The sequence below is a fragment of the Rhinopithecus bieti genome, unplaced genomic scaffold (assembly GCF_001698545.2).
Source record: "Rhinopithecus bieti isolate Rb0 unplaced genomic scaffold, ASM169854v2 scaffold_35166, whole genome shotgun sequence".
NCBI classification, from domain to species: Eukaryota; Metazoa; Chordata; class Mammalia; order Primates; family Cercopithecidae; genus Rhinopithecus; species Rhinopithecus bieti.
Window position 1 is genome coordinate 1,608,815 of NW_016815254.1, and position 18,985 is coordinate 1,627,799.

At 36.9% G+C, this 18,985-nt stretch overlaps 1 protein-coding gene across 2 annotated transcripts in view; it reads left to right on the forward strand.

Annotated features, from left to right (window-relative positions):
- DTL (denticleless E3 ubiquitin protein ligase adapter) overlaps positions 1–18,985 on the forward strand; it is a 67,923-nt gene that overhangs the window by 36,780 nt on the left and 12,158 nt on the right. For both annotated transcript variants that reach the window (XM_017853044.1, XM_017853045.1), the window contains exons 12-13: positions 5,374–5,463; positions 7,833–7,968. In XM_017853044.1, coding sequence (XP_017708533.1) covers positions 5,374–5,463; positions 7,833–7,968 — 226 coding nt within the window. The remainder of the gene's footprint in view (positions 1–5,373; positions 5,464–7,832; positions 7,969–18,985) is intronic.

The window sequence follows — 18,985 nt, forward strand, 5'->3', positions numbered from 1 at the left end:
GAGTCTCACTCTGTCACCCAGGCTGGAGTGCAATTATGCGATCTTGGCTGGCTGCAACCTCCGCCTCCAGGGTTCAAGCAATTCTCCTGCCTCAGCCTCCCGAGTAGCTGGGACTACAGGCGCCCACCACCATGCCCGGCTAATTTTTTTTGTATTTTTAGTAGAGATGGGATTTCACCATGTTAGCCAGGATGGTCTCAATCTCCTGACCTCGTGATCCGCCCAAGTCGGCCTCCCAAAGTGCTGGGATTACAGGGTGAGCCACCATACCTGACCAATAATCTTTTAATTAACTTTTTTTAATAACAGTAATTCTAAAGTGTCTACTATAAGCTAAGAAATTTAAAGCTGTCCATTTGAAGCCCAGTGGAGAAAATAAAAATATTACACAACAGGTAGCACGTATTACTGAAAAATGTCTCTTGAAGGAATAATTAATTATGGAAATGTTCTGGGAATTCAGAGAATGATCATTAACGCATTGTTTATCCATGACTCAAAATTAGTTATCTTCTAGATCTCCCTGTAACTTCATAAATGTCTTTGACATTGGTGAATTCAAAGATTAGAGTTCACATATTTTGGGTTTTAAAGTCATAACGTCTAAAACTTCATAGATCCCATAGTTTTGATAGTAGCAAACCCTTCTCAAGAGAAAGTTATATCATTCTTTATCCTGCCAAGCTCTAGAAAGTAATATTGCTAATTTTTTTTAGGATGGGGGTAAAACCTGTTTAGTATGAAGCATAATTCTTCAGCTTAATATCTTCCAATCCTGAGGGAAGTACAAAAAAAAAGTGGTTTCTATATAACTAGAGTTGCGAAAATGCAACACTGCTTTATTAAAATTTTAGTAACAATATCCTAAATAGTCACAAGGTGGAGATATTGCTCTATCCAAGATGTTTCTATGTTGGGCCTGCCTTTTTCTATAAGCATATTTCTTTCGTTATATTTTTAAATGAAAATTTGCCTATGAAGTATATACTTGAGACTCCATCACAACATGGAGTTTCCTTTTTATAGTATTCTTCTTACTTGAGATTTTAACTTTAACAATGTTATGTCACTGGCACTAATGCTCTTATATTTTAAATTTTCAGTTTCAAATTTGGTCTTAATGCTTATTTTGCTACCTTTTTCCTTTCTTCTTTGCTCACTGTCTTACCTATGTTTCCTTCTCTACTTTGGCTCCCAACTTAACTAGAGGATTTTATTCCTACCACAGGTCTGTATCTTTTAAAGTTTGTTTCTTCTTAAAAAAAAAATTTTTTTTCCAAACATAACAAAAAGCATGTAAAGAATAATTCAAAAAATATGCATTCATGATTCTTTTTAAATTATTCTTAATAAGTTTTAATTATATGTACATAATTATGTATACAATTATGTGTGTGTTATATAGTTTTCTTGATACAGTTTTAAAATTCCTAATAAATTTTTAAATTATATATATACATAATTATGTGTACAATTATATATTATGTGTATGTGTGTAAAGTTTTCTTGACAATTCTTAAAGTTCTTTCCTCTTCTCTAGCGCAAAGGCCTTTTTAAAATTTTGTTTCAGGGAGTGAAGGTTGAAGGAATACTTCCTGCCTTTAAAGATATATACTAAATATAGTTGGCCGTTGTTTCTAAGCCATTTTCAGACAACCAATCAGTGGCTACCACATACATGGGTTACCCTTTTTTAATTCCTAGGCTGGATCACATGTCAGTGTTGAATGACGTGGTTCAGATGTGATGTTCTTCTGCCTGTCCACACATAACTCAGTGTACAGGCTCTGATATTTGAGATCCTGGCAAGCTTGCACCTCCTAAAATTGAATTTGCCTAGTGAGGTGGCTCAGTTTCTCTTTTCCATGATTAAAAAAAGGAGTAGTATTTTAAGAGCAATTCCATTCAAGCTGAATATCCAGGCTGTTAGATTGCTCTTCTACATGTTAAAAAGTCAGAATTCTCTTAAGTATTGGAATTTGTTCTATGCTAAAAGCCAAAAGCCCATGGGCACAAGAAAACAAAATAGAAGGGAGTTTTGTATCTTAAGACAGAAAAGAATGGCTTTTAATCCTCACTGCTGCCCAGCAAAGGGAAAATATAATATATTCAGACTGGTATTGAGGTCTAAGACTTAAAAAGATTTAATATTATACCTTTTCTTTTTTATTTCCTAACTATTGGCCCACCCTCACCCCATCCTCTTTTCTCTGGTTTGTTTCTGATATAGCCACTGAATAGCATCGAAGTGGTTATAAATAAACTGATTTGGCATAGTCATTCTACCACTGACTGGTGAAACGTTGAGCCTGACACTTTAGGAAGTGTAAATGATCTCACGGCAGAAATAAAGATTAGACTTGGTTTCCAACTGGGCAGAGAAGAGATTTTGTGAGAAAAAGTGCTGATCGTCTTTGTGTGTTTCAGTACACAGAATAACTTTATGAGATCTGTAGGTTAGAGCCATTTACTTCTAGAGGTACCTTCATAGTTCTAGGAGATTTAACTTTGGGATTCCTTGTGCCTTGAATTGAAGTCTTTAGTTTACAAAAAGTAGAATATGTAAGAGAGGACAGTCTTCTGTGTCTGAGTATCTCCAAAATGCATGGATATAAATGTCTCTTAGACTTAATAGTCTTCTTCCTACTTAAAAGGGAAAGGAAGCTTTAAAAAATGAAGTTATGTAATTATGATAATGTTCTTATAATAATGTAGGGACATAAATAAAACTTATTTGAATAAAATGAAGGATTTAAAAGTCACCTGAATCTCATTAGAAGAAATGAATCTTTCTTGAAGTAGTCATACTATACCCTAGGATAGTCTTAAACTATCAAAGCATAAAAGTTCATAAAAACTTGTTAGACATTCGTTTCTCATTTTAACCCATAACATGCCCTTCCCCCAACTTTTCTTTATTGAGATAGAAATCATATAACATAAAATTCACCATTTTAGTCATTTTAAAGTTTACAATGGAGTACTTACTATTGTAATCACAGTGTTGTACCAACATCACCACTATTTGATTCCCAAACATCATCACACCAGAAAAAAACCTGTATTCTTTAACAGTTAAGTCACTCTCTAATCCCCTCTTCCTCCCCAACACCTGCTAAACCTCATTCTGTCTCTATGGATTTGCTATTCCAGATATTTCATATAAGTGGAATCGTACAAAATCAGCATTTTGTGTCTGACGTCTTTTACTTAATATCATCAAGGTTCATCCATGTTATAGCATGAGTCAGTACTTATTCCTTTTTATGACTGAGTAATATGCATTGTGCGGATAGACCACATTTTGTTTATTCATTCATCAGTTGATGGATATTTGAGTTGTTTCCATTTTTTGGCATGAATAAAGCTGCTATGAACATTTGTGTATAAGTTCTTGTTTAACATAGGTTTTTAATTCTCCTGGGAATATAGGAACAGAATTCTATTCCTAAGAATGGAATTGCTGGGTCATATAATTGTTTAACTTTTGAGGAATCTTCCCCTACTTTTAATGCTATGTAAAGTGCCTGGATTAGACTTTTACTGTCATCATTGATACCTTGTTATCATATTCCAAAATGTTTTTCTAATGGGTCTCTTTCTTTTTTCTCTGAAACCCTATAGATAAATGCAAAAATGTGCATATATTCTATTGGTGGGTATTTCGGGGGTTTTTTTGAAACTTATTTTAATCCTTGGTGTACACATTTAGGTTCTTCTAGGTATTATAAGTAATACAGAAACTGAGAAAGGACCAATATCATGAAATTAAAAGCTAGAGGTAATAAGCAGGGTGAACCAATGGAAGAGAATAATGTATTTCTACCAGGGATGCTCAGTAGGACTTGAGGATTTCCTCTCCTTTTTAATTTGCTGCTACCAGACCTGTTTGGACCTCGGGTGAAGAGAAACTTAATAGACTGGGGCCTTCCCAAATGGAAGAGGAAAGGAAAATTTCTGTGATCGCTGGGATAGTTAGAGACGATCTTCAAAGTCTTTTCTAAAATATTTTACCTTGTGAGAACGAATTATCTCTGTGCCATTGTAGGAGTAGGCAGTAAGTGAGGTTCCTGTGGATGTGGAAAAAGCCTCCTTTCTGTTAAATTTTAATTTACTCAGCAAGACAAGTTAGACTCTGCTCGTTGTATTCTTTTGCTTTTTGAATTATTGCATATGTACCATTTAAACCATTTAATGATTGAGTTGAATAACCTTATCAATCAGTGTGTCAGATCTCTTAACTATAATCTGGAGAATCTATTAAGTTTACTTAGTCATTCTCACAAATAATCATTCCAGAGTCACCTCCACTTTCTTCATACAAATGAGCCATGATTCAGAGCCTCAGGAAAATGGAAAGAGAATAACTTCTCTCAGCCCCAACCTCCTTGCTCTTTTGAAACACACATGCTAATAATAGTTATGTGAGTTTGTACTCCTTATTGTGCTGATTAATTCCCATGGCCTATGAAAGAGATTGACATCTCTTGAATGAGTCAGCTGTATGATGCTGTCAAATGCACATAACTGGTGGCACCTGATGATGGAAAAATACGATTCTTAGTCACATGTACAGGATAGTACAATGTGACCCTTCTTTCTGCATTAAAATATATTAAAATGTGAGTGACACTTACTTGAAAATTCAAAACTTCTCTCAAAATTAACTGAAACAAAGTTTTAGAGGGAAAAAAATGTTTTTCCAGAAAGAATACCAAAGTGCCATGTAAAATACAGTTTATATCCCTTCAGAATGAACGTTATCCAACTCAAAATGAAAGAGTATAACTTTGGGTTTTGGTAAAAGTTACTGACCAGCTCTGTTGGGACAAGAGAACGGTCTTCTTTTGGAAGGAAGACCGTCGTTTTGTCCCAAGAGAGCTGGTAGCATGTTTCGGAAATCTACAAGTTTCACAGTTAATTTAGTGTTCCTAGAAGTAGCTGACTAGAGATCTGACAATGTCTGTGCTGTGTAAAAACAGGACTGAGTTGTCAAGTTGACTACTTAAGGATGGATAACATCCTTGCAGAAAGTTTACCACCTGAGGAATGAGGGACAATGCCAGTCTTGAATTTTAGTCAAAATATATATGCCTAGGTTGTCCTAATATGAAATAAGAACTATCCTTGTGTGTAAGCTCATATTATTTACTTATTTTGGCTGTTTTCATTGTGTTTTCCCAGATCAGTAACAGAAATATTTCATTGCCCATTGGAAATCTTTTTTTTTTTTCCCCCATACTATATCTAGGCAGGTCTAGTGGCCTTTGGTAACAATCCTAAAACTCTCTAAGACACACTTCTGAATTCAAAGGCCTCTATCTGGGAAATCTAACATTGCTTTGCTGACTTATTTCTTTTTGATTGGACTAGGTCTCCACACCCTGGCAACCTCCTACTGTGCTCCTGGGTCATTCTCAAGAGGTCACATCTGTGTGCTGGTGTCCGTCTGACTTCACAAAGGTTTGTAAATGAATCTCTATAGTTGGTTTAAAATGTAGATCACAGGTTTATAGGTTTTTCTAAGGTTTGTTTTGAGAATGATATAAATTTTTATGTTTGAGATTTTAAAGATCTAGGTGCCATCCAGGATCTATATTCACATTACTCAAGCATATTCTGCTTTTCTCTACCCATACCATAATGGTATTATGCCCTGTGAAATAAGGATAGATTTCGGGTTCCATAGTTATTTCTTTCCTAAATATAGAATTAAGTTGTTAACTTAATTAAAGTTTTCTATTAAAATCTAAGATAAAAATACAGTCTAAGGTGAGAACTAGTCTTTTTTACTTTTTAGATACTATCAATGTAGTATATTAAAGGTAACATCTTGACAGCCTCATTTGGGTTTTCACATATGACTAACAAAATAGTTACTGTGAAGTCTTAACATGTTAGGTTATCTGTTGCTAAACTATGTAAGTAGGTCTGAAATGTTTTAGATACTCCAGAAAGAAGACAATATGCCCACCTTTTAATTTTTTTATAGCGACACTTTAAGAAACAAAAAAGCCCCTAAAATGTAGAAAGGCCAGAAACATTAAAACCTATGTATATATTGGAATTTCATGTAATAGTACCTCAAGTTCCAGTCATTCTCCCAACCCCCATTGCCTCTGGTCTTTGAGTTATTCTGGGTTTTACAGGACATCTTATTTCTGTGGAGGTCTCCCCTTTCACGTACGACATTTTGAGGTTTTGTTGCCTATTGTTCCCATCTGTTTTTTATCTTCCAGAAACTTCTCATGGTCTGGTCTATTTGTGGCATCCCTGCTAGCTTCTAGTATTGCTGTGGATTTCTCCTTATTCTTGTTACCATTTCTGTGCTCAACTTCATGGCAGACCTTTTCTTTTTTTTCAGTCATTACTTTAATCACCCGAAATTACATATTAATGATGTTTTTTTCTCTGAGATTCCATGTAATTTCTAGCAAAATGTCTGCTTTTAACATGGAGTGTTGCATCTTCATGGACTTACTAAGTTGAATGATTTTCGAATTATTCAGTTAATTATGTTATCTTTTTTCAGTCGTCATATATTATCCTTACCCCTGTGCATCTCAGACATCATATATTAATTATCCTTATTTCCTGTGCTCAAAGGAAATAGCAGGGCTATTTATCTAATGTATTGGCTACTTTTTTAAGTCTTTTAAAAATAATTTCATCCCAAGCCTAGAATTAGGAAAGTAGGATATGGTTTGTGTTGTTTTTGTGTTTTTAATATCTGACATTTAGAATAAGAGAAAGCTTGGTTTAAATTCTAGCTCCTCCATTTGATTGTGGTTACTTTGGGCAAATAACTTTATTCCCATTTTGCATATGAGATTATTTGAGTACAAAGCTTTTAGAGTGTGAGAATTAAATAAGATAAAGAATGTAAACTACCAAACACACAGTAGATGCTCTGTAAATAACTATTGTTAATAAACTGTAGAGGAACTGTGAGATTCCAAACATTTCATATTGAACAGTTAAATATGTATATCTTCTTTTGGCTTCCCAGTAAGGAAAGGAAAAGCTGCCAGTCTCTTGGGGCCAAGACTTAAGAGAAAGTGTATTATTTTTTTCTTTCTCTTTAGTGACTGAAATAGAGAAATTATATAAACAAATGCTGGGGAACAGCTCTGGTACCAGTGGCCATTTGCCACAAGCTCTTCAAGCTGGACTTTCTCTGCCATAAAAGGCTTGGGACCAAGATCGAGAATAGTCAGATATTTTTAAAGGGGCAAAGGTTATTTTTTAACTTCTTTCAGCCTAGTGAACTTGTTGTTTTCCCAGATTGCTCCTTTACCTATCTGAAAAAGAATCTCAAAAGGAATGGTTTCCTTCTACTTGTCACAGCCTACTAGAGACATGGGCCAAGTCTGATCTTGCAAATGGTGCCATTACTTTAGCAATGTGGCACAAAATGCAGAATTCAGAAGAAAATTGTAGAAATTGAATGTTGGTAACATATACTGATTGATCATTGAACAGAAGAGTAAAAAGGGTATCTTAATTACGTATTTTGTATTTATACAGAAGATAATAAAGAGCCAGGTTTTATAGCAGAACTTTAGATTAGATAAGAAATGACCATTAACAAAAGACATACTAGTAGAGTGTATACGAAGAAGAAACTAAAGAGTCAGCTTTGTTAGAAATCTGGAATGATTCCTGAAAGCAAGAAATGGATGTACATGATCTGTCAGATATTATTTTCTATGTCCTGTTTATTAGACAAAATAATTCTCCAGTCACAAGTCCTTAAGACACACCTGTTTTTTTAATGTATTGTGAATCTTTGATTAAAATTTCTTAATTCCCTTCTTGGTGCTCCCTCTTAGATTGCTACCTGTTCTGATGACAACACACTAAAAATCTGGCGCTTGAATAGAGGCTTAGAGGAGAAACCAGGAAGTGATAAATTTTCCATGGTGGGTTGGGCCTCTCAGAAGAAAAAAGAGTCAAGACCTGGCCTAGGTAAGGATATTATGTACTTTCCAAGTTTTTTATGGTTTGACTAGTTTAATCCTATAGTACAGAGAAATAAGCTAGATTTGATCTTGCTTTGGTGTGTTTGTTAGCTTCTTGCCATTCATTCTTTTTGATAAGTACTTCCCAAGCACCACTATGTTTATCATTTATACAAGGTACTACAGTGGTGGATTTATTCAACAAATATTTCTTGAACACCCAGTATATGCTGGGCCCTGTTCTTCGTTGCTAGGGATTCAGCAATGAACAAAATAATTTTTAAAATCCTGAAGATGTAAATAGAGCTAACATATTAGTGTGAGAGGCAATAAACAAGATAAAAAAGTAAAATATGTACTGTGTCAAATAACAATAGGGCTTAGGAATAAAGGAAATAGGAAAGGGAGAAGGGCAAGGGTGAAGTATGCTATCAAAATTTTATATTAGGTGACCAGGGAGGCCTCAATGAAAAGGTGGCATTTGAGTAAAGAAAGTGAAGTAGTAAGCCATGTAGATATTTTAAAGAAGAGTATTTAAGGCAGATAAAAGTACACAGGCCCTAAAGCAGGAGCATGCTTGGCATATTTTCTCTTCCTCAGAGAGGCTAGCTTGGCTGGCCCCTAGGGCTGGAGTAGGCAAAGGAAAGGGAGGGAATAGTAGTAGAAAATGAAATTCTTGTGAGATTTTGGCTTTTATTTTGATAGACAAAAGTCCACCAGAGGGTTTGGAGCAGAAGAGTGTCATAATTTGACTTTTAACTTGATCATTCTTGCTCCTGTGTTGAGGATAATTTGTAAGGTGGTCAGGATAAAAGCAAAAGCTACTTTTAAAAGCCATTGAGATAATCCAGGAAGTGATGACGGTGACTTAGACCAGAGTAGTAGCAGAAGCTATGATGAGAAGTCATTCAATTTTGGATATATTTATAAGACAGAGCCAACAGGATGTGTTGAGGGATCAGATGTGGGGCTATATGGGAGAGTTATCAAGGATGACTTCAGAGGTTTTGTTTAAGAAGCTAAAAGGATAGAGTTTCATTAACCTAGATAAATATCCCTGCAGGAAGAGCAAGTTTGGGAGGGAACAGCTGGAGTTCCATTTAGAAATGTTGTTTGATATGATTATTAAACACCCAAATGTACATGTCAGGGAGACATTTAGATGTTCAATTCTGCAGTTCAGGGTTGAGATTGTAGATGTGAGGTTCATTATCACACAGGGTGAAGATAGGTATAGATAGAAAAAATTAGGCCTGGTGTCTTGGGGTACCCCGGTGTGTAGAGGTTGAGGAGGTGACAAATACCATTAAAGCCTACTGAGCAGCCACAACCAGAGAAGTAAGAGAAAAACTAGGAGAGTATTGTACCCTGGAAGCCAAGTAAATAAGAGGAGAGAGGAATGAATTTGATCTGATGTTTCTGGCATACCAAATAAAATGAGGCCTAAAAACTGACCATTGGATTAGGCAGTTGTAGGGGTTATTTGGTGACCTTAATGAGTGTCATTTTGGTGGTATGGTGGCCTGATTGGTGTCATTCATGTGTATGACTTGGGGACTACAAGTATAGACAGTTCTTTCAAGGAGTTTTGTTATAAAGGAAAGAAGAGAAGTGAAGTGGTAGCTGGAGAAAGAAGCAGGGTTGAAGTTTGCTGGGGGTTTTTAAAATAGGAATATAACATTTCACAGTGATTGGCAGGATTGTATAGAGAGGGGGAAATTGATGCAGGGGAATTTGCTGGAGCAATGTTAAGCATGAGGGGATACTATCTGATACGCAGTAGGAGCATAGGCCTTTGCCAGGAACGTGGATAGTTGATCATAGTAATTGGAGAAAAGGTGGAATATATAAGCATGGTGCAGGTAGGCTACTGAGAGATGGTGGGGAGAGAGGTGGAGAGATGAGATGGCCATAACTTAATGGAAGCTTCCTTCTGTTCTGATGTTAAAACGTGAATCAGGGTTATTAACTGCGAATAAGGATAAGGGAGAAAGGGAGTAGAGATTTTAGAAGAGATAAGAAAGTCTGAAATAGTCACTGAGAGAATAGAGGAATAAATGGTCAGGAAAATATGATTGTTGGGCTTCAAGAGTCAACTTGAGGCTAGCAGTAATTAATTGAAAGTGAGCACTCCACATGGTTCTGTATTTGCTATGCAAGTACAAGTATACTATAGGTAAGGAGCTGGATTTAACAAAAGACATACTAGTAGAGTGTATATGAAGAAGAAACTGAAGAGTCAGCTTTGTTAGCTGGATTTAACCAGGGATGTGGTTTAGCAGTGCAAGTGAAGAAGGAAGTTGAGGGTAGATGCAAAGAGGATGATTATGACTATAGGATATAACCTTGGTAAGGAGGCATATTAGTCCATTTTCACGCTGCTGATAAAGACATACCCGAGACGGGGCAATATACAAAAGAAAGAGGTTTAATGACTTACAGTTCCACATGACTGGAGAAGCCTCACAATCAAGGCAGAAGGCAAGGAGGAGCAAGTCATATTTTACGTGGGTGGCGGCAGACAAAGAAAGAGATTGGGCAGAGAAACTCCCCCTTATAATACTATCAGATCTCATGAGACTTATTCGCTATCATGAGAACAGCATGGGAAAGACCTGCCCCCATTATTCAGTTACCTCCCACCAGGTCCCTCCCACAATACATGAGAATTCAAGATGAGATTCAGGTGGGAAAACAGCAAAACCATGTCAGGAGGGGAAGTGAGGACATAATGGGGCCAAGGGATAGTGTACTATCAATGGATTGAGGATAAAAGATTGTTGGAATTGAAATAGTAAAAGGAGCTGGGAAAATAAGTGGTGGGATGACTGAAATTAAGATAATGGAAGATTTCCAGGTATTAGTAATAATAAGATCAAGAATAAGTGGCTTAGGAAAGTGAAAGGACAAGATTATTATAGAAGAAGGAGGTCAAGAAACTGAGAAACCAAGGTATTGGAAAGATTATGTACATGGATTTTTTAATCACCACAAATTGACAGAGACGATGTTGGAAAGAGTAACAATGAACCAAGAGCAAAAATCTTCAAGCAATGAGCCAGCCACAGTGGATCCTCAGGATATCAATTTGTACTTACATGGTAAACACACAACCATGTGGAATGCTCACTTTCAATTAATTACTGCTAGCCTGAAGTTGACTCCTACTGGCCAACAATCATATTTCCCTGTCCATTTACTCTTATATTCTCTCAGTGACTGTTTCAGACTTTATTATCTTTAAGCTTGAGGTTTAAGCTTAAAGATTCATTTTACTTCAGCCATCAAGGCCTAAGGTTAATGGGGAATTGAAGGTGAGAAAGGGAAAATATATAGGCCCATTTTTCTAATGACTTATTTAGTTGCTTATAAGATACAGAACTAGACTTCAGAGGAGTCTTTTGCTCTAAGTCTGGTTTCCGTAGTCTTTGATGGTGCTGCCTTATTTGTTTTTGCTCTTCGCTTTCTTTAATTTTTTTTTTTTTCTTTTTTTGAGATGAAGTCTCACTCTGTCGCCCAGCCTGGAGTGCAGTGGCATGATCTCGGCTCACTGCAACCCCTGCCTCTCAGATTCAAGCGATTCTCCTGTCTCACCCTCCCGAGTAGCTGGAATTACAGGCACGCGCCACCATGCCCGGCTAATTTTTGTATTAAGTCAGCTAGTTCTACAAGAGTGAATAAGATAAATAGCAGTCCACAGACCCTCTGCCTCATAGTTTCCCTTTCCCAGAGGCAACCTCTTTTAAATCTTTTTGCTGATTCTTTGATATGTATGTCTAGACCTCTAAATAGTTTTGTGCATTTCTATTTATTTTTTGCGATTTTCAGCTTTATTAACTTCTTTCCTTTGTGGCATGAAGATTTAACTCCCTTTCCTGTGTCCCACCACTATCAAACCTTCATACTCCTCATCCTCCTAATACAGAGTCATGATTTTGGTTAAATCAAGATACAGCTCAGTTCCTTTAAGTATGCAGTTGTCCCTCAGGGTCTATGGGGGATTGGACCCAGGAACCCCCAACAGATACCAAAGTTCACAGAGGCTCAGATTCGTTATATATGTTGTAGTATTTGCCTATAACCTATGTACATTTTCCCATATGCTTTTATCATCTCTAGATTACTTAAAATACCTGGTACAGTATAAATGCTATACTAATAGTTGTTGTACTATATCATTTAGGGAATAAATGACAGGAAAGAAAAGTCTGTACATGTTTAGTACAGACACAACCATCTTTTTTCACATTTTTGTTTTAATATTTTCAATTTGTGGTTAACTGGATCCATGGCTGTGGAACCCAGCATACAGAACTCAAGATACAGAGAGTCAACTATATTTAGAGTTATGTAGTCATTAATACAATCTAATTCTAGAATATTTTCAACACCTAAAATGAAGGTTCCAGTTTCTCTTATGTTCTTGTCAACATTTGTTATTGTCCGTCTTTTTCATTGTACCCATCCTAGCAGGTGTGAATTAGTATCCCATTGTGGTTTTGATTTGTATTTTCCTGATGGCCAGTGATGTTGAACATCTTTTCATGTGCTTATTGGCCATTTATATATTTTCCTTGGCAAAATGTCTATGCAGATCTTCTGCCCATATTTTAATTGGGTTATTTGTCTTTTTATTGTTGAGTTGTAAGCATTCTTTATATATTCTGGACCGAAGTCCCTTATCATGTAATGATTTGAAATGATTTATTCTGTGGGTTGTGTTTTTACTTTCCTGATGGTGTCTCTAGACACATGTAACTTTATAATTTTGATTAAGTTCAGTTTATCTGTTTTTTCTTTTGTCACTTATGCTTTTGATGTTAAATGAAAGAAACTACTGCCTATTCCGAGGTAACAAGGATTTACTCCAGTGCTTTCTTCTAGTTTTTTAATTTAGGCCTATGTTTCATTTTGAGTTTATTTTTGTGTTATGGTGAGTTAGGCATTCAAATTAATTTTTTACATATGGATATTTAACTTTCTTACCATCACTTGTTAAAGAGAGTATTCTTTAGCCCAATGAATTGTCATGGCACCCTTAGTAAAAAATCTGCCAAAAATCAATTGACCATAAATGTGAGGGTTTATTTCTGACTTCTGACCATCACACCTGGATAATTTTTGTATTTTTGTAGAGGTGGGGTTTCACCATGTTGCCCAGGCTGGGTTCAACTCGTGAGCTCAAGCAATCCACCCACCTCAGTCTCCCAAAGTGGTGGGATTACAGACATGAGCCACGGCACCCAGCCTTAAGTACTTTCTGTTATCTTTTTTGCAACACTATTTAAAATACTATACTTGAGTAAATGTTCCATAATTTACCTAGCTGTTCTACTGTAGTTAAACATTTGTTTCCAATATTTTAAAAGTTGGAGGGTTTTCCTCCCTGAATTTAGTGTCCACCTTCCCATTAAAATAAGATTCCCAAAGGTAGAATTCTTGTGTTAATGACTATACCATTTTTTAAAATTTGTGATGAAAAGTATCTGGCTTTTAACTATATACTTTTAGTGTGCCATAATTATTCTTAGAAGCCAAGTCACCAAAAAGTTACATATTGACCAAATTTGAGTTGTAATAACAACGTTTAGCCACTATTGACTCCTAGCATAATTGTTCTAAGGACCTACTTGGATTATCTCATTTAATTATGAAAACAACTGAAACTGAAGGTCAAGGAAGTTAGACTTGCTTAAAATCTCATAGCTATGAAGTTGTAGAACCAGAGTCTATAACTGAACCCTTACAGTCTGACTCTAGAACACATGCTCGGAACTACTCTGCAGCACTGCCTTCTTTAGAACCTAACAAAGCAAGGCAAAAGTTCAGGTTAAGATTGGAGTAAGAGTTATGCCTAGATTACCCCATTTATGAGTGATGCGAGGGTTACTCTGAAGAGCACTACGAAGCAACAACCTGACATGGGTGCCAAAGGCTGGCACACTGACCATTCAACTCTCTAAGCCAGCTTCCAGCCACAGATTTACTGCTTCTAATCACATTGCCATCTTGAAAATCATGTTCCCCTGCTTTCCCAAGCTTCTAATTGCCACACCAACCTTTCATTGCTGTCCTGGGCTGCATATCTTCACTTCTGGCCCTGGTTTGTAAACCCCCCAGTTAACACATTAACTGGAAGGGTTTAAGTGCCAAGACACAGCCTCTTTTCCCCTGCCCTACCGCTCCCAGCCGGCACCTGCTTTATTGCTTACAGCTCTTTCCCTGTGTTTTAGCCAGAGATCTCATAGCACTGCTGAAACCAATAGTCCTCAATCTTGGCTATGCATCATAGCTACTTGGGGAGCTTTTCAAGTCCATGTATCCCCAGTGACTGATTCAATAGGACTGGGGTGGAGGCCAAGTACCTGTATTTTTACAAAGCTCCAAGTAGGTCTGTTATGTAGCCAGGATTGAGAACCTCTGATTTAAGCATTATTGAGTGACAAAGTTGATTATCCTTATCCTAAAGAGAAGGAAACCTTACCTATTCTGTCTCAGTTGCTGCAGTCTCACAAGTCAACAGGATAATTATGGAGTCAATTTTCTGATGCCTAGAACCTCACCTGTATCCTTGTCAGCAGTAATGAAACTTAACAAACATTGTTTAATAATTCCTTGCTAGGCACTATAGGGGCACTGGGCCTAAAGATGAATAAACCATTGTTAGCTGCCCTCTAGGCTCACAGTCTAGTCTAGGAGGCATATTCAAAAACTATAGCACACAGCCATTAGCTGTATAAACAAGGGACTCTGAGAACCTACTTCCTCTGCGGGAGAAGAGGAAAGAAGTTATGAATTCTTCACAATGGAGTTAACGTTGTCATCAGTCTTGAAACATGAGAAGAATTTCTGCCTGACAAAGGAGGAGCTAACTTGGCAAGAAAACCACATGAACAAAGAAATGTGACAGTGCACAGCTTGTTCAGGAAGCAACTAGTAGTGTCCTGTAACATGATCCTAGAATAGCAAAGTTCATGATAAGACTGAAAAGGCAGGCTGAGGCCAGATGGCAAACTCTCATATAGAAAGAAGCTGGCCTGGCACGGTGGCTCACGCCTGTAATCCCAGTACTTTGGGAGGCTGAGGCGGGTGGATCACCTGAGGTCAGGAGTTCGAGACTAGCCTTGCCAACATGGCAAAACCCCATCTCTACTAAAAATACAAAATTAGCCAAGCATGGTGGCACACACCTGTAATCCCAGCTACTCGGGAGGCTGAGGCAGGAGAATCGCTTGAATTCAGGAGGCGAAGGTTGCAGTGAGCTGAGATCATGCCACTGCACTACAACCTGGGCGACAAAACAAGACTCCATCTCAAAAAATAAAGAAAGAAGCTGCAAACTATTAGTAGACTCCGTATAATTCTTCAAAGGAACTGACTTTAGGAAGCATTTAGGGCAGTAACTTAGTCTATGCTACCATGTCATCAAATCTCATATATTGCTTAAGGTCAATAAGGAGTTGGTCCACTTAAGTAGATGAAGTACTAAAGAAAATGGCATGCCGTATTTAAATGTGTAGGCTCATATAATGGCATGCAATGCACCTGTAAAAAATAATGCAGTGCATCTATTTGTACTTTCATAAAGAGACATAAAAATAAAAGAGCAAATTGCAGAACATGTACATATTCTGTACATAACAGATATATATAGTATAATCCATTTGTATTTTGGAGTTTTTTAAGGTATGGTACATAACCTTTGTATATGCTAAATAGGCATAGAGAAAATTGTGGAATGCACAAGAATGTAAAAGTGAAATGAAAAAGTTGAAAAGAGGATCCTGTTTCTACCCTCTTCCCCTCTGTACTGGTTGAATTTTTTTACCATTAACTTTCATACTGTTATAATCTAGTTACTGTTTAAAAAACACATACACACACACTAAATTTGACCCAGCGTTTGCTAACCTTCAAAGCTAACAAAATTTCTTTGACTCCCATAGTCCATTTCCTCTTTCACCGTGACATCCTGAAGGAAGAGGAAATGCCCCAACTTTCTAACACATCAATTTTATACCAGCCTTATCAGTGAATACTTCCAGTGTATGCCATGCAAGTTTCAGAAACCTACATACCTGGTTTGTCCCTGTCCCAACTCTTCCTTCTCCAATCCTGCCTTGTTAATTGGCATATTATAGGACTCATAAAATTTTAGGACTTTCTGCCCTAAATGTACACTTTGACCCACTTAAATGGAACAGATGACTGTGGCAGCTGTGCAGTGACTATTGACCTGCACCAAGGAGTGCAACAAATGAAAACTTCCTTCTGCTGAAAAAAATTGCTGTTATCAAGCTCTAGAGCATTAGTGTGAGAGCCATAACCAGAGGCTTCATGAATAGGTCCCTGTTACTAAGTCCTTTTCATAGCACCTTATGACAAAATGGGGTTTTTCATTAATGATCCTTATTAAAAAGAGCAGTATCATTTTGGCTGGTTCTAAACATATGGTTGATGAGAAAAGTTTAAGCAAAAGTCAATTTGTAGAATTTCTCTCAAGGCAAGACTGCTTTAGGAGTGAAAAGCACAGAGTAAAAAAGGACAGGATAATTAACTGACTAAAGTGCGTACTTGCCAATCTTTATTTCTGCTAAAAGAGATTGCATTTTTATATCAGCCCATCCTAAATTCAGCTGAATATAAATGCAATTAGGTAAAAATCATAGTTAACAATTCAAAGCCTTTGTGACTAAGAAATAGATAAATGCCCTTATTATTTGACAACAGGAATGCTATTTCAGCAATCTAGAAAGCTCAGAAGGAAATTGAGAAAGTGTTGTCTGTGGTAGGGCCTGAGAGGGAAGAAGCATGAAGTTCATAAAAATTTGCCTGAAGTACTTGCCATTGTATGTAAACAAAGGGATGGGTACACATAGAGAAACCCTATTTACTAAGTTTGATTTGATTTACAGAGAGCAAGCACTGAGATTCTGAATTTTTTTTATTTGTGGAAAATAGTAGTTGTTTGTAAAATCAAGTGGGAAGCCATGTGAGGCCTGATAACCTAAACACGTAACTGATTGAATGGCTTCTTGTGAAAAGAAAAACTATCTCCATTTAACAGATAAAGAATCTGAGTCCAAGGAGATAAAGGGTTATGCCCAAGTCACATAATAAGTGATTGTGCCAGGTTTTAGAACTGTGGGTTCCTGTGTGAGAGCCCCTGTGCAGTGCCTTTCTGCCCTAGCATTGCTCAAGAATGTATATAAGAATGCTAATGGCAGCATTAAATGTGCTGTAGAATACCTATACCTTAGAATACATTGTAGCTGTTAAAAATGATAATGTAAATCTTTATTAATGTGGGAAATGTTCATGATACGTTAAGGAAGCAGGTTGTTCCTAATTTTAAAATGGGCAAAGGGCCTGAATAGATGTTTCTCAAAAGAAGACATACAGATGCCCAACAGGTATATGAAAAACTTCTCAACATCACCAATCATCAGGGAAATGTAAATCAAAACCACAATGAGATATCCCCTCACACCTGTTAGAATAGCTTTTATCAAAAAGACAAAAGGTAGCAAGGATTGGTAAGGATGTGGAGAAAAGGGAACCCTTGTACACTGGTGGGAATGTAAATTAGTATAGCCATTATGGAAAACAGAATGACAGTTTCTCAAAAAATTAAAAAAAGAATTACCAAATGATCCAGCAATTTCACTTTTGGGTATATATCCAAAAAAATGAAAGCAGTATGTGGAAGTGATACCTGCACTCCAGTGTTCACTGCAGCACTATTCATGATAGCCAAGTTACGGAATCACCTAAGTATTCATCAACAGTAAAGACAATATGACGTATATACACAATAGAATACTATTCAACCTTGAAAAAGAAGAAAGTTAATGTCATTTGCAACAACAGAAATGAACCTGAAAGACATTATGCTAGGAGAAGTAAGCCAGACACAGAAAGACAAATACCGCATGATCTCACGTGTGGAATCTTAAAAAGTTGAACTCACAGGAGCAGAGAGTAGAATAATGTACTATGTACCTGAAAATTGCTGAGTAGATTTTAAATGTTCTCACCACAAAAATATATGAAGTGATGTTAATTGGCTTGATTTAATCATTCTACAATGTATGCATGTATCAAAACATCACGTTATAGCCTGTATACATAATACAAATAAATTGACTTGAGATAAAAGATTACTAAATAGTGTATATATATAGTGATCTCTCCTTTTTAAAAAATTTCAATAGTTTTGGGGGAACAGGTGATGTTTGATTACATGGATAAGTACTTTAGTAGTGATTTCTGAAATTTTAGTGTACCATCACCCAAGTGGTGTATGCTGTAACCAATGTGTAGTCTTTTATCCCTTACCTGCCTCCCACCTTGAGTCCCCAAATTCCATTGTATCATTCTTATGCCTTTGCATCTTCATAGCTTAGCTCCCACTTGTAAGTGAGAACATACGATGTTTGGTTCCATTCCTGAGCTACTTCACTTAGAATAATGGTCTCCAGGCCAGGCCCAGTGGCTCATGCCTGTAATCCTAGCACTTTGGGAGGCTGAGGCAGGTGGATCACCTGAGGTCGGGAATTCAAGACCAGCCTGGCCAACATAGTGAAACCCCCTCTCTACTAAAAATACAAAACTTAGTCAGGCGTGTTGGTGCATGCCTGTAGTCCCAGCTACTTGGGAGGCTGGGGCAGGAGAATTGCTTGAACCTGGGAGATGGAGGTTGAGGTTGCAGCAAGCCGAGATTGTGCCACTGCACTCTAGCCTGGGCGACATAGCGAGACAACAGCTTAAAAAAAAAATGGTCTCCAACTCCATCCTGGTTCCTGCAAATGCCATTATTTCAATTCCATTTTATGGCTAAGTAGTATTCCATGTTGTATATATATATATATACACACAGCACATTTTCTTTATCCACTTTGATTGAAGGGCATCTGGGCTGGTTCCACATTTTTGCAGTTGCAAATTATGTTGCTATAAACGTGCATGTGCAAGTGTCTTTTTCATATGACGACTTTTTTCCTCTGGGTAGATACCAGTGGTGG